The sequence below is a fragment of the Homalodisca vitripennis genome, unplaced genomic scaffold (assembly GCF_021130785.1).
Source record: "Homalodisca vitripennis isolate AUS2020 unplaced genomic scaffold, UT_GWSS_2.1 ScUCBcl_1373;HRSCAF=4918, whole genome shotgun sequence".
NCBI classification, from domain to species: Eukaryota; Metazoa; Arthropoda; class Insecta; order Hemiptera; family Cicadellidae; genus Homalodisca; species Homalodisca vitripennis.
In genome coordinates, this window is record NW_025777498.1 from 18,283 (window position 1) to 41,453 (window position 23,171).

General features: G+C 32.7%; 1 protein-coding gene across 1 annotated transcript in view; it reads left to right on the top strand.

Annotated features, from left to right (window-relative positions):
- Positions 1-541: 541 nt before the first annotated feature.
- Positions 542-23,171, top strand: part of LOC124371409 (collagen alpha-1(II) chain-like) — a gene marked incomplete at its 3' end in the record, with an annotated part of 75,283 nt that continues 52,653 nt past the window's right edge. Inside the window, 13 exon segments of the mRNA XM_046829741.1 lie at positions 542-557; positions 1,810-1,938; positions 2,659-2,861; positions 5,058-5,156; positions 5,258-5,366; positions 7,335-7,522; positions 11,523-11,739; positions 16,228-16,316; positions 17,598-17,759; positions 18,879-19,040; positions 22,056-22,068; positions 22,071-22,217; positions 22,220-22,251. Of these exon segments, the coding sequence (XP_046685697.1) occupies positions 542-557; positions 1,810-1,938; positions 2,659-2,861; positions 5,058-5,156; positions 5,258-5,366; positions 7,335-7,522; positions 11,523-11,739; positions 16,228-16,316; positions 17,598-17,759; positions 18,879-19,040; positions 22,056-22,068; positions 22,071-22,217; positions 22,220-22,251 (1,566 nt within the window).

The following is a 23,171-nucleotide window of genomic DNA, read 5'->3' on the forward strand; positions in this document are numbered from 1 at the left end:
CCATTTAAACTAACAGTATATTTCATTTTAACATTCTATCGTGTTACGATATGATGTTCTGACAAGTAATCAGATAATGCGAGATGTGATAAACACAAAAATAACGTGTGTTTAAATATTTTCTTACTGATGGCTTTAAAAAAATAGTCAAATCGTCTTCATATTTCTTGTCATATTCTGACTTCAACAAGGATTCAAAGAACCTTTACTTATAGTTATTGTTTCAATTACCGTTATAATCTGTAATTTTCTCTGATGAGTCACAACTGATTACCAAAATCACTCGTTGATAAATGTGTAAATTAAGGCAATTTCCCTTTATTTTTTAAAAGGTTTTCAATTGAGGTTTAATGGTGGTGCAGTTATTGCCAAAATGGTTTTTTCTTTAAGATGTGAGTTATTTTAAAATTAGATTAGAATTAGTATATTTTTGTTTTTAACGAATACTTCTAAATCGATTTAAAAATTCACATGCTCGCTAAGCTAATACATATAAAAATCAGAAAATGTCAATTGTTTATGTAAACCTTTAAAAATCCTAATGCCTCAGTCTAAGGGTATGTTTTGTTATTTAAAATCACGTATAATTTTGTAAACTGAAAAGTAAACCTGGTGGGTAAGAGTCAGTTTTGAGATATGGATATCAGGAGCGAAATTATTTGTGCTTTTTTGGATATTTAATGGTGAAGATGTTTAAACACGCTTTGTAATAAAATATTTGCTTAGTATAAACTGGCACACTTGACCTTTTTACGATGATTTGAAAATGTAAGAAATAAGAAATAGTTTTCAACACAATTAAGTTTGTATTGTTGAGTAGGTAACTGAATTTTCGAGTTCCAGTAATAGCATAACCCGATGATCAATATAATGTGATTAAAAAACATCAAAATTTGGGCGAGACCTTTCGTCATACTTGACTTATCAACGTCATCTAAAAATAAAATTTTTAAGTGTATTTTTTACTTTTTAAGTAAAATTACTTTATGAAGTTATTTTTATTTGCAACATCTGGATCCAAAAATTAACTGTGTAGGATCCAAAAAATGCCTATCAATGTTGGAACGCATGCATAACCAAGATTGCTGTACGTACTATAGATGTGCTGGAAGTCTCTACCGTATACTGTATGTCTAAGTAAAGTATATAATATTTATACTGAATTTTGTCCAGTGAACAGAGTAAGAAACAAGTGTAAATATCTTCCGTAGTATATAATCTTAGTTGCAAGTTTCAGATTTGTATATAGCAAAGTAATACAATTTCCAAGAAACCGTTCACTAGCGCAAATTTGACTTTGAAACACTATTAATTTTGTGTAATTAACAATTGTAAAGTTTTACTTGGTATATCTTCATTTTATTTTCTGTTAACTCAAATATTTACTTTATTTCCCTAATGAAATACAGTGTTTACAGTACTGCAATGAGAGGGATAACTGGCGATAACTTCATCGTTTGGGTAATTAATGTTTTCCAGTTTAGTTGCGAAATCAGTTGAAACTGTTATAACTTCTAGAACAGATACTGCAAGTTGTATTGTAATATTATCCTTTATTTTAAGTCCGTTGGAGAGTAAGTTGAATCTGCATTTTAATTAGTCTGAGGTTGTTTTGTATTTTTATTGTATTTGACTAGTAGATAGGATTAATTTTTATTTACTATATGAATTGAGTTTCCTGTTAGTAATAAACTTATTAGGGTAAATATAATTATTTGATGATATTACTACATACGATTTAGCCTACTATACATGTGATTACCTGTTTTAAGTAGTAAATTAATAATAACAAATGAGTATTGAATTTAGGACCATCAGGATCTGCGGGTCCTCAAGGATTTCAAGGTGTCAGGGGTGAGCCAGGAGAGCCTGGCCCTCCAGGATCCCCTGGTATCCCGGGTCCTAGGGGTCCCCCAGGAGTTCCAGGAAAAGATAAAAGCTACAGAAGCACAGTATTTTAATAATTAGAATAAAAACACTAAAAAGCTTCATATTTTTAGTACTAATTAGACAATATTGTAAATATATTGAGTTAAACTTGTGTTACTGATTAATATGAGTTGAAAGTCTTCAATTTTTCAAATAATTAAGAACAGTTTACACAGATTTACGGAGTGTGAGAGTACGTTGTCAAACGCATTGAAAATAAAAGTTATGCAGCCTTAAAGAGGCGAAACTTGTGGATAATTTCAAAAGTAACCAGATTTGTAAGGATAATTTTTTGTTGCCAAATTTAGTAGCGTTCGTCAAGATCCTATAGTTGTTGTCATGGCTTTTTTCAGGTGTTTTCAGTGACTATATAATATTCCGTGGTCCACATTGTCCACTTTCCCGCTAGACTAATAAGTTTATAAAATATCTTTTATCAATTTATAAGTGCGTATAAAAATTAATATTTAGTTTTAACATATATACATTTCAACTTAAACTTTTATAGAAATGCAATGGTAAATTATTGTTATTAATATACAGTAATATTACCCAGTAATTAACTGAAAAAGCTACAGTGAAAGTTGAAATAACAACAAACCTAATTAGTTTTTAATGAATACAGCTTATAAAAGCAGAAATTAAATTACATAGTAATATGTGTGATGAAGATAAAATGTGCTAGTGTACTATTATATACGATTTACAGCTCCATGTTATTCCAGGGAGAGCAAGGTGAGGATGGCGAACCTGGAACGTCAGGATCTGGAGGCTCTCCGGGACCTAGGGGCCTTCCGGACATGCCAGGACTCCCAGGCATCAAAGGCCACCGTGGGTTTCCGGGTCTGGACGGGGCTAAGGGTGAACAGGGCCAACCAGGGGAGAAGGGATCACTAGGGCCCTCGGGCCCCATGGGGCCCATCGGACCAGTGGTGAGTGGAATATTCCGTTGCTCTCAATCGCCATCTGCAAATAATCCACATAGTTAACAGCTCAAAACGAGCATCTTAGTTTGAATTTCCTTACGTAAAGTCTTGCGAAAACTTGCCTATCCACCATTAGTGGTTGTTGATTAATCTAAAAGCTATTAGGCCATTGTGCTAAGTAAATAAACGAGCTCCTTTTTCATCCTTTTACACATTTTTGCATGATTTTCTTTCAGAAAACAGTTGAAATAGAATTTGATATACTCGTATGGTATAGAACATACAACTGTGTACAGCCGTATTGAATGTAACAGTACTTTGTATTATAACAGTTAGATGAAAAAAATATTCAACCTAGGCTTAGGTTAGGAGGCAAAAACACTGGTATATAATTATTAGAAGAGCCCAAAAATAAAGGAATTAAATTTGATATTACCAGGATAAGATGCAGAATGCAGAGTTAGGATAAGTGTTAATAGATATATATATATATATATATGTGTGTGTGTGTGTGTGTGTGTGTGTGTGTGTGTGTGTGTGTGTGTGTGTGTGTGTGTGTGTGTGTGTGTGTGTGTGTGTGTGGTGTGTGTGTGTGTGTGTGTGTGTGTGTGTGTGTGTGTGTGTGTGTGTGTGTGTGTGTGTGTGTGTGTGTGTGTGTGTGTGTGTGTGTGTGTGTGTGTGTGTGTGTGTGTGTGTGTTATTTGATATATGCGGTTTGAATTCGGTTTTAAAACAACAAAAAACCGAGTTGCCTGAAAATGCAATAAGCTTGTGCACATCTGTTCTGGAAGAAATTAATGTCATTTTATATACATATACTCTATATTAATATCTATAGAATATTATATATATATATATATATATATAATATTCTATAGATATTAATATAGAGTATATATGTATATAAAATGACATTAATTTCTTCCAGAACAGATGTGCACAAGCTTATTGCATTTTCAGGCAACTCGGTTTTTTGTTGTTTTAAAACCGAATTCAAACCGCATATATCTATTAACACTTATCCTAACTCTGCATTCTGCATCTTATCCTGGTGTTTTTGCCTCCTAACCTAAGCCTAGGTAAAGGTTGAATATTTTTCTCATCTAACTGTTATAATACAAAGTACTGTTACATTCAATACGGCTGTACACAGTTGTCTGTTCTATACCATACGAATATATCAAATTCGATTTCAACTGTTTTCTGAAAGAAAATCATGCAAAAATGTGTAAAAGGATGAAAAAGGAGCTCCTTTACGTATATTTAAATAAACGACTGTAAAAATAAAATTATTATTTTTTAATGGCGCTATATTTCGGTAAAAACCGTCTTTAGGCGCAATAATTATATGAAATATAAAAACTACATAATACAAACACAAGTAAATAAACAGTGAATAAATAGTCATAAATAAAGATGACATGATCTAAATTTCTTAAATGTGTTGATTTCAAATTTTGACGTTTTTGGCGAAGTCACCTGATGTTGAATGTTGCATGTGGAATTTTTGCTCTTTAAAACCACTAGGTGTGCTTGTTCTAGTGTTCTGAGGTAAATTGGGTTTGAATTTTCAAGCACTTGCCGAATAGGTTTGACAGAATACGTGTTTTCAAAAGTGTCATTGTGATTTAGACCATGAGTGACGACAGTTATCTTTAAATCGGGTGCTTATAATCGAATCAGTATCCTCTCATTCTTGTCCTCAAGGTATTTGTAACTGAGCCAATATAATCTAGACATTTGTTACATTGAATTTGGCAAATCACATTTTTAGATTCACAACACAAGTTGCCAATGATAGGATACGCCTTGCTTGGATTGCTGCTACTGAAGTTTGACGAATTTGGTAACATTTTACAAATCAAACAACTTGGTTTGTTACATGGATGTGATACTTTATGTTTTGTATTGGTATTTCATAGGTGTTTGTCATTAGTAAGTTAGGTGTTATCAATAAATCTTTAAGAGTCGGAAGTCTTTTAAAGATTGCTCTAGTAGTTATTTTGAAAATATCATTAATTGAACTTGAGTTTTGTAAGATATTAAATGCTACTTTAAGTATATATATATATATATTTAATATCAAACTTGTATTCTATCTTTGAAACTTTAAAATAAGCTTTTTCTTGTATTTGGAGTGTATTCTTCCTATATTTACTACCACTTCACTAAATGAGTAATATAACCAGTTTTCATTTACAGGGTCCCGTCGGGCCCAGAGAAGAAAGAGGAAGAGAAGGTCCTCCGGGTCCTCCAGGTCTTAGGGGAATCGACGGCATCGCAGGAACTCCTGGAGCTCCGGTAAGATTGAGAAACACGAACAATGAGTTATGTATAATATTTTGCTAAGCTCCTAAAGGTATGATATTGTATCGGAGCTAATGATCCAACTTGTATTTTAGGGTGCGATCGGTAAACCAGGATCACCAGGATTTCCTGGGTCTCCAGGAGCTAAAGGAGATCAAGGAGCACAGGGTCCCAAGGGCAGTCAGGGTCTGCAAGGTCCTAGAGGTCAGTTGTACTACTAAGTAGGTTACGCAGGATAAATCGAATAGAAAATTAATGCTTGATGAAGAAATGATGGTTTATTTGCAAATATCACATAATTTAATAATCATTTGTTATTATTTTTATATTTAAATTTTATTCCATAGTTTTTATTGCAGTACTTATAAACTCGTAGAATCCATTGCTAGACTTTTCATCTCAATAATTTGTTAACGGGCCAAATTGTTATAGGTCTCCCTACACTTGTACATGTTTAGTTACATTAACAAGTGACGATACCCAGGTGTGTGATGTGAACAACAATATTTATTTAATCCGCACTTAATTGCATCATTAATTTCGGTCATTATACCCGACGCAGTAATAGCTTCATTATACATGCATACGTGTATTGTTAACCATTGCTGACGTTTTCGTAAACCGGCTGTAGGAAAAGTGTGTTTTCCAACAAAGAGAAAATCAGTTGTAATGCAGGCGTCCATAAACCAATTAATCGAGCAAAAAGTTAGCTTAATTAAACTGTTCCTTCTGTTTCTTTTTCTCGTTCTACCTCGTCCAATTTTAATTATTTAAATTTCTATTACTTTACTTCGCCTTGAATGAATTATTCATGAGAAGTTTCCTAAGTCGTTGCGAAAGCAAAATAAGTTTTATTTCTTCTCATTTTTGTGTTATTCCGCCTCTGATCAGTGAACGAACTTCCGGAACCACTGAAAGTCATTCGAGTCGTATTGTGTTGTTGTTATGTTTCTTTATGACGAATATTGCTTATAAATTCCGCTTTTTTTTTTGAATAGTTCTGCTAATTTAAAGCCACCAATAATAAAAGTTTAAGTCGCGGAGCCGGTGCCGTGTGGTCTAATGCCTCAGGACTCCGTGACTGAGTTTGAGATAGCGCATCTTTTAGTTCTGTCCGTGACGTTTGCACTTTTTGCCAATACTGTACCGAGTATGGACAGAATAAAGCTAAAAAGGGTATCGCCCTCTCCTTCAAAACCATTTAACCAATGTAAAAAATACCTTTTCATTCACCAGCTCCACTCCCCATTATAACAATAGGCTACTTGAAATCATCAATCTTACGTTGGTTTGTGATACTCTCATTTATATTTCATTCAACTGTTTCGTAATACGAGTACCGATTTATATCTGTAGTCGATTAATGGATAATTTCGCAGCAACCTAAAGGGCTTTATGCTCGCCACACTCCTAAATTAATGATCTTTTTCTGATTGATAATATTAGTATTGCACTATGTATATATTTCATAATTGTATCGGGTTTACCCATGACACTTTTACTTGCTGTTAACTCTTGTCTAATAATTTCTTAGTATTACATTAGATTCCTTCCTGAATTGGCATTACTATTTTTGCTTCAGAAAATTAGTGCATGCCTTTAGTAATAAGTCACTGCTGTTTACAGACCTTAGTACATTGCAGAACTTTAGCAGTAAAGTTAGCACATTCACTGCAAGACGGTGTACAATAAGGATTGCAAGCACTCAAGAATAATGGCTGCGTCTTATATTCCGCTGCTAACATGTTACAAAGATACAGGGAAGCAAAGTTTTTACGATGCTTTATGTTCCATAGCCTCTAGATCTCATCAGAAACAAGCCACGGTGTCCTAAATTTCCTGGCAATGTAAAGTCATAGGATTTCATGGTCCACATGGAATATCAACATGGTTCTGTGATGTAAAGAGTTTATATTCATGTACAGAAACTCCCCAATTATATATCTCCGGACCTTAATGATAAATTAAAAATATTGTGAACCTTAGCATCAAATAGTACACAGTACTATTCAGAAGAGGTGTCAGAACGAAGGCAACCACAGACACCTCACAATTCATGTAACCTTCCTAAGTCGAAGATCGGGTTACGGTACGCGATTTTGACTGGTACTTTCCATCTCAGTGCGTTTCCTTGTACTTTTTATTGACATGTAATTCTGCTGGTTGCGACAGGTGAGTCTGGACGTCCAGGAATATCCGGTGAGTCAGGTCTACCAGGGCAACCCGGCAAGGATGGATACCCAGGAGAGAAGGGAAATCCAGGGGCTAACGGCATTCCAGGCCCTCCGGGCTTTCCAGGAGCTCGAGGACCCCCTGGACTCTCTGGCAGTGTCGGCCCCCAAGGCCCTAAAGGACAACAGGTAAACGACCTCTTCGAATTAATAAAAAGGATCACAGATATTGGAGTTATATTTATATTATATCCGTACAACCTACGTATTTCAGAACTGTGGAAAATTACATCTGCGAATAAAGTAGAAAATCAAATAACAATATATTATATCCTTCTCATTAATGTCAAAAAGGTTGCACGTATAATAATCTTCTAATATAATCTAATATAATAATCTTCAATTATTTTAATATACCTATATAGTGCAGAACAAACATATAAAGTAAATAAATTGTAATGCAGTAAAAAAATTGAAAAAATTTTCAGATTTTATCTCTTCCACAATTATATCTACATTTATCAAAGGATAAAAAGATTGCATACTTTTTCCATAGTTTTCAACATTTCAACAAAAAATGTTTCAACATTTTTTACATCACGCTATTTTTCTAGAACTGGTATCTCTATTGGTTCAGTTCGTTCGTTAATTTGTGATTTTGCAAAATCTAAAGTCTAAAGCAAACGGCAAGTAACTTTATCAAATAAACAAGATCAATTACTCTGTTGAACTCATGTTTAGTGACAGCATTCGATTAAGTCAGATTGAGTTCTGTGTTGTAGTAACTTTTATTACACATTCATGTCTTTAATATATTTCTACAATATCATGAATATGCGTCATGTAGAGTTGTTGATTCAATTCAAATTCAATTCAAAAATTCTTTTATTTCATCAACATGATTTACAATTACATTGTATAAATAACTACATCTAACCCTCTAGCATTGCTAATCGAGGGAGAAGAATAGATCAAAAGATACAATTTTATATTAGTTACAATAAATTATTCACTGTACCAACATGCATAGTAATTAAATCAATATAAATATGGAGTATATAGTAAATATTATGATTAAAACTCGTATATTGAATTAGCTTAAATTTCTATAGTATACAAATTTCATCGTCTTACAAAGTATAGAAAGTTAATATAAAAATTAATAATTTAAAAATGTAAATAGAACTGTTATTGTTTTTTGATGTATCGGTATATTTGAATTTGGGAGGGTGGAAATATGTTTTTGAAGTCTAATATGAATGAATTTTATTGAATGTCTGTGTATGGAAGGGAAAGTTGCCTCTGGGGCAGTGTGGTCTTATCAGTGTCCTTTGTTTTGATTGTTTGGAATGTCTGGGACTGAAGATTTTGATGATAAGGTAAAAGCTGTATTCTACCATATATGCTTTGACTTTGTAAATTGGCTGCTGATGTTGGAAATAAATAAATAAAAGCCTTAAATTGAAGGTTATTGCTGTGTGTCATATATATTGTTCCATTTTGGCTTTTGTTTGAAGTTGTTTGTGAGTTAAGTATACTGAACAAACTTGGGAGGGCCTCAGTCCACTATAGGTGGTGGTTGAGTGAGTACTGTATGAAGTTCTATGTGTGTTGTGTTACTAGTGAATCAGAGTAGTGAATTTAAAAGTGCATTTCTGGATTACTTGATGGTATGTTTTTTGTTGTTTTTCTTATTACAGAATATTGCAAAAGTATCTATACACTACTTTGAAATGAAATAGCTTTTTAGCCATTTATCTATTTGATATTCATTCTGAAGGTGTTTTAAACTCTCTTGGTAATGAATTTATTAAATTTGGTATTCTTTATTCAGGTATTACTTTGCCATATCTCTTTTTCGTGACGTTGAACCCGAAAGTTTCTATGCCTTAAATAATAATCAACATACAAAAAAATTCTAAATTTCATCCTCAAAATAGTGTCTTCTTAAATATGTAAACTCTCCTAAAGAGTTAAATGACATTATACCAAGCATTTCCATTTCCATATCATAAAACAGAGTTTTTTGTATCCTAACACTAATCTTTTTCAAAGGGCTTAAAATATATTCTGGAGCTAAGTAATATAGATTAAGTCCATAATAAAAGTGACTTTGCACCAAGGAAAAGTAGATCATTCTTTTAGTTACAAACTGGAAAATCCAAACGAATTTTTCTGGCATATAAACAAGATATATCTAAGTTTATATTAGTGAGTGTCTCAATATGTTTGCTAAATTTCATACTATGATCTAAATACATTCCAAGATGTTTTAAACTGTTATCAAACTCTAGCTTTTGACATTGACATTGATCATTATTCAATAAACAGTCTTTTTTACGACAATACAATAAAGAGACCTCTACGAATATTGACATTAACTACAACTCTTGGATTTCTAAAAATAATAGCTTTAGGTTTTTTCCCATTTATTTTTATAGAGTTATTAAAAAAAGTATTTAGTAATCAAATTTAAATCTTCCTGCATAAGTGTATTACACATTTCCGCATCTTTGTGAGTCACATAAAGAATATTATCATCCGCATATTGTAAAATTGAGCTGTTAAACTTCAAAACTAGCCAAATCATTTACATAGATATTAAATAGGGTGGGTGATAAAATACTACCCTGTATGAGCCCACAGCTCCGAACATAACTATCACTGATGTGCTGACCTATGTTCACTGCTAATTTTCTTTCTTAAAAATAATTCCTAAATAACTTTAATAGTTTATTTCTTATTCCTATATCACTCAATTTCGTAATCATTATTTTATAATTTTACTAGGTCAAAAGCCTTTGACAAATCTGTTGCCACCGCCATAGCGAATTGTTTCTCGTTGTAGAGCTTTATTGATGTCTTTTGTTAGGATTTCTAATAGATCAATAGTTGATTTAATTGCTTATAAATCCGAATTGAAATGGACTAATTATGTTATGTGCAACCATATAATTTTGTAGCTGTTCACAAAAAATGATATTTTAAATTCCCTAAATATTCTAATTATTACATTGCTATGAAATATCCAAACATTGCACTCTAAAAATATAGCGCACAAAAAATTAAAACCTAAATTACATCATCATCGATAAGTGGTCAAGTGTACATTTTAATTCAGTTTGGCACATTTTTGTGTAATATTGTTTGAATGAAGTTGTCTCCTTTTGTGAACGTAATTTAATTTGTTTCCAAATAACCTGCGTTGCATTCAGCCACGGAAACCACAATTTCGGTGGCTATCAATCATGTATTGGGGCACATACAATTGGATGCTTCACAGATGACATAAAGTTTACACCAAGGTATATCCATTGTTGGGCAAAATATGAATTTAGCCAAAATAAGCCATTAATATAAAAAGTTAATTACAATGGATTGATTCATAAGAATGGCAAAAAATAACAGTTTGAATAGAAAGGATTTAGTTTTAATAAATCGGGAAACAATGAAGTATACAGAATGGTTATAAATAAGTTCTTCCGTACTTTTGAATAAGTACTGATTACTTATTTATAATAAAAAATTTGGTTTATTAAGTTTTTCTCAATCCCTATATAATATTATTATAATGGGTAAATTCATTAAAACTACCCTCCTCCGGGATTTAGAATTATTTTATACAATTTAATATTCATCATTATTATATTAAGTTTTTAGAACAGAGGCAATTCTAGCCTATCCTCCTTCAAGTATAAAGTTAAGCTTGTAAGTATCCCTAACCTGAATCCCTTGTGAGTATCCCAAACCTGAATCCCTTGTGTGTATCCAAACCTTAATCGCTTGTGAGTATCCCTAACATGAATCCCTTGTGAGTACCCCAAACCTAAATCCCTTGTGAATATCCCAAACCTGAATCCCTTGTGTGTATCCAAACCTGAATCCCTTGCGGGTATCCCAAACCTGAATACTGGGGCACCACTGGAACTGTATTTATAAATGATTGTGTTAAGTTCCCCTCATGGGGGTTTATTATAATATGAGAAGAAGGTATAAAGATATGATGAAATGTTTAGTGATATTTACAAATAGATTTTTATTTAAAAATATAAACCACTACTTTTATTATATTAATAATACAAATACATGCCACAAGTGCCATACTTTCCTTTCGAACGCGATAAATGCCTTAAACAGTTGTTGCTCATTTGTTACCGAACGTTTGAACTACGAGATGTCTTGTCCGTAGGCTACGCCAGGAGAGAGGGGCTACAAGGGAGAACATGGAATGAAAGGAGAAGGAGGAGCACCAGGACCTCGAGGCTTGCCGGGCCTGCAAGGAGCTGATGGCAAGAGAGGGAAGCGTGGCCAGGTAGGGCCCGCCGGACCGACTGGACCAGTGGGCGAGAGGGGGTCCACCGGGCCGAGGGGTCTCCCCGGGGCGGACGGTGCTGCTGGACCTAAAGGTAAGTAGTTTGTTAGTTGTCAACGGTATCGCGATATAACGGATCGAGCAACGTCGAGCGTGGCTGCTGCTTGGATGAGTAACCGCTGAGCGATCTTGTCCTTGCAAGCAGCACGCCTGCCCGGCCATTGGTGGTGGTTCGGAAGTCACCTTTAAGCCGTTGGTCCCCAGGTTAAGTGTTAGAGAGGGCTTCTTAGCCCTACCATCGCCAGGTGAAATAAGATATCTTTACTTAACTTTAATTTTGTTTTGCGAGAATACCTTTGTATTGTTTTCAAAATTAATAACAATTGTAATACGAGGTAGAAGTACGCCACACCACGTGTCGCCAAGTACGTTTTGCTGAGGTTCAGTGCAGCATTTCGAGCCTATAGGTAATTTAATTCTCGAGATACCCTTGGGTCAGATAAACAGACAGATATCTTACAGAGAAGAAAATTTTACATCCACTCGGCAGACAAAAAATACATTGTATCAGCCTACACAGTGGTTTACTTTAATAACGCTCAGCTACATTCCATGGAAATTCATTCTTGTCTATGTAGAAATTAAATTTAAGATTTAAATATCGAGATATCTCGCCTTATATTCACATTTTTGTTCGTTGAGTTACGCTTCATAGCAGTGCTTAAATAATGTTTAATAAAGTACAATTGTACTGTATTGGCAAATAATATCTTGCATATTGTATTACATATACAATAATTAGTATAGTACAAATAGAACAAATATAAAGATTAAACACGATATCATTAGCGCTCTTCGTTGACTTCAGTAAATGAAATATTTACATATGAATATATCATTCACTACATACATTATGCTATTAAAGTCTGACTCCGTTGGAGCGAGAATTTAATCCTTCATTGAAAACAATATAATTGTAATATAATATAATTGTGACAGTTACTCTATTACTGAAGTGTAATGCACTTTACGTCATTTCAAAAGTATTTTATAAAACTATTGGGATTTAAAAATAATGTTCATATCAAAATTTGACTTAAATTGGACCCGAAGGAGCTGACAGTCGTAGATTTACTATTTTATGACATTATTACTTATAACGTTAAAAATAACTCCTCATTTTTCGTAAATTATTAAACGGATCGTAAATTGTCTGTACAATGAAGCATTTTTACCTTTCACCCAACAAGCAGAAAGTAAAAAACTTATTTTAGAAACAATGACGGATGCTAAAAGTAATACTCGAGAGGTGGTTGAAGATTGAATAGTTGACAAGAGTGTTTCGAGTGACAATCAATTTCAAGTGTGTATTCATATGTTCCAGTGTTTACAGGGCCCCTTGCCTATCTAAACTTTGAATTTCGTACATTATTTTGACATTTTTCTTACAACATTTCTCAACTGAATCATGCAACGAGATATACTGACACACTTTGAAGCCTAAGAGTGTGAAGAGGTCAGTTCTGTAAATAGTCATAATTTACTTTCTTATTCATTTCTTTGTTCGAATGTTTCTCCATTTTTGAACACATAATAGCAAATTTGATAATAACAATGCAATGCGGTTTATAAAGGTTTTAAAAATGAATTTTATATATGAATTTTATGTTTAAAGTTTGTTTTCGACGATGGAAGAATTGTGAAGGAAACGGATTTTCCAGTCATTCGCCATCGTTCAGTGATACAAAAGATCAGTAACACAACGTTTCGAGATCTGCAATCTGGTCTCTTCTTCAGGTTTCTTCAGGTCAACCTGAAGAAGAGATCAGATTGCAGATCTCGAAACGTAGTGTTACTGATTTTATTGTATCACTGAATGATGGCAAAATTTCCGGAAAAATTTTGTTTCATTCATGAATTTTATAATATTATAAATAAACTTAACCAAAATAACAGGGTTAATATAACGTCGAATATTGTTATCTTACAATAAACTCATACACATAAATCATAAACGAAACGAGCATAGGGGAGACAAAGTTTATTTTCATTATTGAATTGATTTTGTACATGCATTTCTATAAAATGTTCATTATAATTTGCATTTCTGACACTTGTAGAAATGAATAAAAACAACCACGATACGGCGTATAATGTTAATAAATGTAAGAGTATAAAAATTTGTTCTTAGTACTGTATTAACAATATCAAAATGGTAACAGCAATGGTCAACATATTATGAGTGTATCCAACGTGTTTAAAGTTCTCAGCCATTTACAATTTTACACATTGAGGTCTGGTCCTAAGACGCGACGAGAGCAAGATACATCGTTTGTAAAGATGCTCGTTAAGCTCGTTTGATAACATCTCACTCGAGTTGCAAGAAACTCGATTCTGAGATACTTACTAAGTCTTTGATCTTGATTAGAGGAATTATCTTGATTCATTCCAGTATATAGGTTTTTAAAACTTTTATTATAAATCTGCTAATATAAAAATTAATAGAACGTTTAATTTCCGTCACTTTTGATAAATTCCTACTAAAAAAGATGTAATCAGTTCCTAAAAAAATTGGAACAGAAATTTATGAGTATATATATATATATATATATATATATATATATATATATATATATATACTCATTTAAATTTAAATGTCCTCACTAAGGAACGGGGATTCTATTTGAATTCTATAGTATAATAGTATTTAGATACATTAATAGTAATTATTAAAACTGCACAAAGAAAACGATAGGATGTTCAATAAACTCTTTACATCACTTAATTGTGGTCTCTTTGAAATGGCTGAGTCCTTAAATTTTAACACTGTTTCCGTGGGATTCAAAGCTTATAACAACTATCTCATAATATACTTAAAAATGAAAAAAATTTTTAAACATATCTTAAAGATAAAACCATATGTGGTTTACTATTTCTCAAAAGTGTGCCGATAAATGGAATTTGAATGAGAATTGACAGATCGGAAAAATGCAATCATACAGTCGTGGGTACAGTGTTAAATTTATATTCTACGAGATTTACTATACATGGTGTTATTAAAGTCCTACACGCGCCTGATAGCTCCTAAACGATTACATGTAAAGCAATAAAACTTGGTAAATAACACTGCACCTTTAAATCTACTCTTTGAAGTACCTCCCATTTTTTGTCACGCCAGGGGGATGGCCCGCAACACTTACAATGTAGGTCCTGTTCAAAATGGTTTAATATTTTTATCTTGGCTCAAATTGTAAAAGTCAAACTTATTTACTGAATAATAGCAGTAACAATATTTGTTTAAGGTAGTTAGAGACTCTTGGAAGGATGGTCTACGCGGAGTTATACACAAAATTTAACATAAGTATATATCAAGGTGTACTACATTTTATAGGGATTGTTTAACAGGGATGTATGATAAAGGGGAAAACCTGGTATCAGTTATTACGCTAGATTTCTTATTTTTATGTTGACCTTTGGACTTTACACTTAGCCAGTACACTCATTTGAGTTTTTCTGCTGTAGTAGTGCAGTCCAACTTTTCCTTCAGTGCATTATTCAAAGAGTGTGATATTGCTTGCAAATTTCATGCAATGTTGCTTGTGGAACGTAAACGAATAAAATTTCTTACGATGGTTTTGAGCCCAGACAAGAATATTAAACCATCTACAACAGGACCAACGTTGTAAATGTATAAAATTATAAACCAGTGTAATTTGTTAAAGAGTGAACCTTTTGAAGTCGGATTTGCGGCATTGTACTCTACTAATAACCATTGTAACCTTTGCGTGGTCGTAATGGATTTCTCTTTATGTACCTGTACTCAATATGTCTCTCGGACCGAGTAACAGCTTAAATGAATATCTACCTGAATCTGTATCTACCTGCGTTAGTTATGTGGCTATATATAATATATATTATATTTATATTGCTCATACATATTTAAAAATAGTCTCAATTATAAAACTAAAATTTTAGCAATGATACGAAATTGTTAAAGTTTTATAAACGACGTTGTAAAACGTTAATACGAAAAAAGTTATCATTAAACAGAGCATCATAATACCGCATTAGACACTTCATTTCATAGGGTTTTCTGGGAACCTCCATTATACTTGAGGGGGTTCCATACACTAGGAACCCGTGGATAGTCCTCATTTATGACTTTCTAGATCCGCCACTTGTGGACGTACACTGGTAGGAAAGAAACAATGTCGCAGGCAAATACATTCCAGAAGTAAATTGATCATAAACAGTGAAGAAATTGGCTATCTTATCCTCTGAATTTATACTTCGGTTTACAAATTGACGACCGCCATATTTAATTTATTAATCATTAGACTGATAATACAAATAATAATATAATACAATTAAAAAAATAAATATAGAAAATATACATTTAATCTTGTGTGGAAAAGAGGGCTAATACCGCACTAACTTTGTCTAACAAAAATAAAGACATATTGTTATATGTGTTGTATCAAAAACAGTCAATAGTATATATACATACATATATATATATATATATATATATATATATATATATATATATATATATATATATGACCTGTGTCTGTTTATGTAGGCCAAACAGGAGACAGAGGACCGGAAGGACCCCAGGGGACGAAAGGAGCCACAGGAGATTCAGGCAGGCCTGGTCCTCCAGGACTTCAGGTAAACCTATTGTATCGATTTATTACAGAAAAATATAGAGAAGCTATTTAACAAAATTAAAATTTAATATTCTAAAATCTGCCTAGAATTTTGTTTAATTAGAATCATTTTAGTTTTATAAATGAAGGACTTTTTACAAACGGATGTTCAGAGTGCATGTTCTGAAAGTGGAGTGATTATATAGTGGGTTACCAGTGAAATAATTAAATAAATTTCATAATTTTTTCACAAACACTCTACAGGATTAAAAAAAACTAAAACGTTGTGTAATATACAGTTTGTAAAGAAAGTCATCAACTGTAGCCTTTTCCATAAATTCCATTAGCGTGTTTTCGGTATGAGACCCTAGCAGATAATTTATGATCCACTTAGCGATTACTACTGAATAAATACATATAAGCTATAACATAAATACACGTAACAGAATAAAAAAACAGGATGTATGTTTTAAGTGGACCGCTATTTTAATTTTGGAAAATATAAATGTGACGAAAACTTAAAATGGGGGATCTATCCTTATCTTAGAGGCATTTAAAAATATGCAAGGCAAAACATTTAAAAATTAACGCTATTTTTCAATGGGGGTAGTACAATTTGTAGTAACATTTTTTTGTTATGAAACACTCTGTATGATTATTTTTATTATAAAAGTAATGAGAAAATTCTCGTTGAATAGGCGTCCATTTGAACAGTATATAAATATAACGTATTAATTCCAGTTTTAATCAAAAAACTTTCAAATCCAAGTAAAATGCCACTGTCTAATCTTCGTTTTTACATCATGTTATTTCTTGTTCTGAGAGAAAGTCTTGCAAATTTAGAACGTGCTATATTTATATAGAGTTCTATATTTTTGTCGGTTTCCAGGACGATGGCACATGTCCTTCCTCACCACGCAAAGCCTTCAAAAAAGTCTCCATTTCCTTTTGCAGAATGAAAAATGTTCTTCAACTGCTAATAGATTGGAAAAAAACTACTATCAAACATCGTTCCATCAATATCTCTGAGTTCTCTAACCTCTTTTCTCCCCTCCTCTGATCACCTCTACTGCCGTGACCATTCTCTCCTCTCATCATTATTCTGACCTTTCTGACGACACCGCATCGGAAAATATGAGAGTATTTTAAAACGTTTTCCTTATTTTCTTGCCAGCATCACACAAGTATTAAATTAATATCCAAAACTTAATGAATGCATGTGTGAATTTGTAGTTATAACTGTGTTTAATAATTTGTAAATGTTATTATTCCATTTATTATTCTAAATTTCAACCGATTATAGGGTCTGAGAGGTCCACTAGGACGTACAGGAGAACCGGGAAAATCTGGAAATCCAGGCGAGCGAGGAATCCAGGGGGCAGATGGAAAACCCGGCGATCAAGGGATCCAGGGACTCCAGGGACTTCCAGGACCCCTTGGACCACCAGGGGAAAAGGGAATGCCGGTAAACCACATATATAGTTGATCTAAGGTTTTAGTTATTCTAGCGCCGGGAAAGTCAGGAAACCCAGGAAAACCCAGCAATCAGGGAATTTAGAAAATCCAGGGGCTTCCAGGACCCCTTGGACCATCAGCAGCTAGCAGTGCTCATTAATATTTCACGTTATATGGAGTCTGATAATTGGTAGTATATACAAGATTTATTCATTTACGTAGGTATTCACCAACACTACCTTGAGCTTAATGATTACATGCTTTATAAAGATACAAAAGATATTTTCAGTAAAATAACTCACAATCATAAGTATCGTATATGACAAGCTTTTAATATTATAATTGATACCACAGATTGTAAATTATGTGTTTAATGTAAACAGTGTTCAGTAGGACGTAAGATTAGTTACTACAGACAACTACTACAAAGGACTAGTCCTCTGTCCTTTGTTGTTCTTGCAGTGTATTAAATTATGTTCAGCTGTTTTGCAGCATCATAAATTACGCGTCCATGTCAAGCACTTGTTGGCAGTTGAGGTATTGTAGTAGCATCTCAAAAACCACAAAAACTATTCAGATTTTTAATATCTGGAGTAAAACAGATGCTATTTTGTAATTTACTTATAATCTTTACAATAACTGGGAATGCTTAGGATGAGTGTCTTAAAACGCTTTAAACACAGATTTCCTTAAAAATTAAAATTTTGAATACATAGATGTTTTTCGTAGATTATACTATTAATATGCTATCCCAATAGTTCTGCATCTACTCCTGGACTCGTTTAAAATAATTACCACCAAAAATAAAAAAATAAAGAAAATCATTAAAGTACTTTCATTGAAATGGAAGTAGATTATATTTCATTTAATCTGGTGTCAGTATAAAAATAGCTATCTGTTGGCCATTATCTTGAAACTTAAATCTTCAAATATATAATTTCTCTATCAAAAGCTATTTTTGCTTTTGATCGATTAGTATAAATCTTGGAATAAAAAGGATGTTATATTCGTCGGCTTTTTCCACCTAATGTTATTTAACTACTTGGACCGACATTAGTACTCAGAAGTTCTTTTAGCAATATCACACGGCTAAAGCAAGAACAGACTACAAGTGTGCATTTATTTTAAGGGAGAACCAGGGAAGGATGGTGATCAAGGACCACAAGGATCAGTGGGACCGCGAGGAGACCCTGGCAAAGACGGACCACCAGGCATACAAGGACCTCCAGGACCACCAGGACTGGACGGGGAACGAGGAGCTGTCGGATCGCCAGGACCAACTGGGTTTCAGGTAATAATAATAACAAATGACTTAACACTGATTTTATATGACGATAAACGAACCACGGTTTTTGAAAACGATAATTAATTATTTTATGATTCACTTTAACAATTGCGGTGTTAAGTAATTTAATAACAAGTAATTTTCTAGCATATGAATATTTTAATACCGTATTATAGAATTTGTAGAGTAATTGTAAAATTGCTATATTTCAGTATATGTTTTCTACGATATAAATTTTATTTAATATTATACTGCTGATTCAGTAAAGATTTAAAAAATGTTTTTGCAAAAATTGTACTCTTCAAACAACAAAATTAGTTTATTTCCACTGGAAATTGAGTATTCAGAAATCAATTGAGCTTGTAATGAAAGTTTAAATTAGATATTTAACCAAATCTCTTAATGTGACTCATATTACACAAAGTTAATTCTATTGTAAGAGTAATTGATGAATAACTATTTCCATCTTGTAATTTATAAGTTTATTATGTTTTTTAAGGGATAAAATTATGAGCGTTTGATAGGGAAATGAAATTCAAAACTGTTCCCTGAAAATTTACCCAAATTGGAAATCCGGGAGTAAAAATGCATTAAAGTAACCTTGAAACAGGTAATATAAATAAGTTGAAAACTAAATGTTGCTTATTTTGTACGTTTCACATTTGGAATGAGCCTTGATCATTACAAGTGTTTCGTTTTGCTTACAGCATACACAGAAGAAAATAAATGGAATTCATCTTAAAACCTGAAAAAGGCAACAACATGGCAGGGTATAAATATCTATAGCCATTAAAAGAGGGAGTAAAATCTTATAAAAATCTAAAATCCGAGCTAAATTGATTAGGCCTGTAGTCTATTCAAAGTTTTTAAGGGGGGTAGTACACCGTTAAATGTCAAAAATTTCATTATTAATTTTTTTTCATTATAATTGTTTTACTAGTTTGTTCTGATCCAATACAGTAAAAAAATTATGATGATATCTTGATTTTTAGCTGAATTATGACAAAAAAACGAAATCAATACATGGCGCTTTTTGTTCATAAATCCAAATCTTGTACACTCCTCTTGTTTTTAGATTTCGTTTTTATACAGTATTCATTGATAGTAGGTAGTGTTTTGCTTTACAATCTGTGATTTGTTTTCTTATTTCTATTTTACAGGCCTATGGCTTTGGTGCAATGTATTGTTTGTTTACATTACTTGAGTGAAGATTAGTGTCAACATTTACGTTTTCAGTGTCAAGTAATCGAAAATAGATTGACAGACTCTGTGATTGACCAACTAGGTGTGTACATTGGTTAATGCTATTAAAGCCAATCCCAATGACTTGGTATCAATGAGAAAGGCTGCTTGGGCAGTATGGAACCACAAGGCCAGTTCGGATGAGAAACCACTTCACCATTTTTTTCCGACTGGCCCAGAATCTTGGTGTAAGTACCAGCAGGCTATATCCAATGACTCAATAACAAACTTTTAAACATAAAAAATACATCACCATACCCTATAATGGATTCAATTACACCAATATTCGTAGATCTGACAAAGCCTGAACTTTTAAGAAGATGTTTAAAAAGGAAAGACCCAAAACACTAACGAGTCATACAACAATGTGCTTTGGAACATCTGCCCTAAAAAAGGTTTTGCTGGAAGAACATTTTTAAATATTGCAGCACATGTATCTTTGATTTATAATGAAGGGCATTTAGGTAGGTTAAAGGTTCTTACTCATTTATCCATGACTCCGGGGACTTTCTGTGAAGAATTGTTGAGAAATGTTGATGAGATCCGTGTGCGCGCATTGCTAAAGAAAGTTGAAAATCAAAGTTTGGAAGCCAGAAGAGCCAGAAGGAGATTGAGACTAGACCAGCAAAGGAGATTTTAGAAGTAGAAGGTGTAACATATACAGCAGGGTCTTTTTAATGTAAGATAAAACATCATTTTTAATAGTTTAACTTTAACGGTGGTTTTCCGAAAGTTACTTTTTTGCCTACTATTTACATGATTTCTCAAAAAGTATTCAAGATATCCTTACCAAATTTTCAGGGGATGTTTATAACATCATTAGCTATAGCATGAACTAGGATTACCAGAAATGAATCAATATAACTCAATTTATGAAGGTAAATAAATGTTTTTTTTAATAAATTATGTTTACTTTGTAATTTATATTTTTTTTTCATTATTTATTTTAACATTAGACCAATATCCTTAGTTCATGCCATAGCCCTAGGTCTAAAAAAACAGAATGATAGCAAATTTATGTGTGAAACTTTAATTTGAGCGTTACAATTATGTTAATAAACAAACTACGTAAAAAAAACAAAAAAATATAACTCAGTAATAGAATAAAATATTGTATTAAAAATAATTTTAAAATAAACTAAAGTATATATCTAATTTACCCACAAAATTTCATATGTGTAGGTATATCGGTAGTTTCACAAGAAATAATTTTGTAAATGCAAGCGGAAAGGTGTACTACCCCCCTTAAAGTAAGTATATATCTGACAGACAACTACTGACAACTCGTCAAAGTTCTAAAGTAACTGACACACCTAACATACTGGAGACATACGAGTGGTTTAAATCTGTAGTATGATCGGTACCTTAGAAGAGTATCAGGTCTTTAAAAGAAGGAAAAATTGATTAAAAGTAATAATTTAATTATTAAAATACCATTTTATAGGTCTATGAGAAATAATAATAAACATTAACATATAAACTTATCAAAACACCTTTCTTGCCTGTTACATTTATGCTTCTTTAAAAATATGAGTAACAACTAATAATGTTTTTTGTTAATTTTTTAACGAAACACAATAATATTTAAGCAAACATATCAACGCTACTAAAATATGTCTACTCAGCCTAAAAAATAAAAAAAAGTATTTCAGGCAAGAAAGAATGCTTCAGCTTCAAACAAAACCATATTAAACAGAATCCTTGGTATAAAGCTTTAAACAAAACCATGTCATTAGATGTTTCGTTAAAAAGGCATTAATGTAAATGTTTATCTGACAGGGACTACCAGGAATATCGGAAACCCTGGAGCACCAGGGAAGGATGGTGAGCCGGGAGTACAGGGTCCTCCAGGACAATCAGGACCCGCAGGACTTGGAGGAGAAAGAGGATTCCCGGGTGAGAGGGGAGCGGTTCGGCCCATGGGACCGTCAGGACAACGTGGGATCATGGAGTTCAAGGCAGTGACGGCGCGCCGGTGAGTTAGACTGTAATGCTAGTCTCCATGTGGAGATTTGAAGAAGGTCAGGATTCTTATTAAATGCAATAAAATGTTATGTGCTATAATATTTGTACTCTTAATATAATGTAGTTACATAGAATAATATTGTAAATGTTTAGAATAATACTTAAAGCAAAAGCTTTTATACTTACACTATTTTTAGATCACTGTACTCTAACAAGGAATAATTCCTTCATGACAACAATAGTTGGAAGTGCATTAGTTTGTACTGTAGCACTATAATAATTTCCCCTTAATAAATAGAAATACTACGTACACTGTCTTACATGATCTACAGTATCTTCTTAATTTATGAAAAGTTGCAAAAAAATGTCTTGGTCGGAAATTGAAAAGCGCATTTTTCCTAAACAATTTAAAAACCCCTAATTGGAATTGCAAATTGAAACACTGCAAAGGATAGCCGGTTATGTTGGGCGTTTAGTCTAAAGCTCTGTAGCCTCTTATATTCGCACGGTAAAATTGGTTTAGCTCAAATTCAATTTACACCAAATCCTTTTCTCACTGAATATCTCCATAGTTTCAACTGGACAAGAGTAAACCTTTTATAATTTGTTTCACGAAGAAATTCCATAATCCAAATTTTTGCCGTTAATTATAATGGGCAGTATAATATTAGCACTTCTTAGCTCTACTTAATAAGATGTTCAGATTTAAAATCACGCTACAGAGTAACATTAAGTTAAAATAACGTACTAATTTAACTTAACGTTCACTATATTACATCTGATTACTATTTAAGATATGGGTAATATGTACAAATTGTAAATATTTAAGGCATCTTCGTTCAATCGTACTTCAAATGAAATAATATTTTGTAATTTCCTCTTTTTAAATGTAAAACGTTCATATGGAATCTCTTAAAATTCTCCACTTTT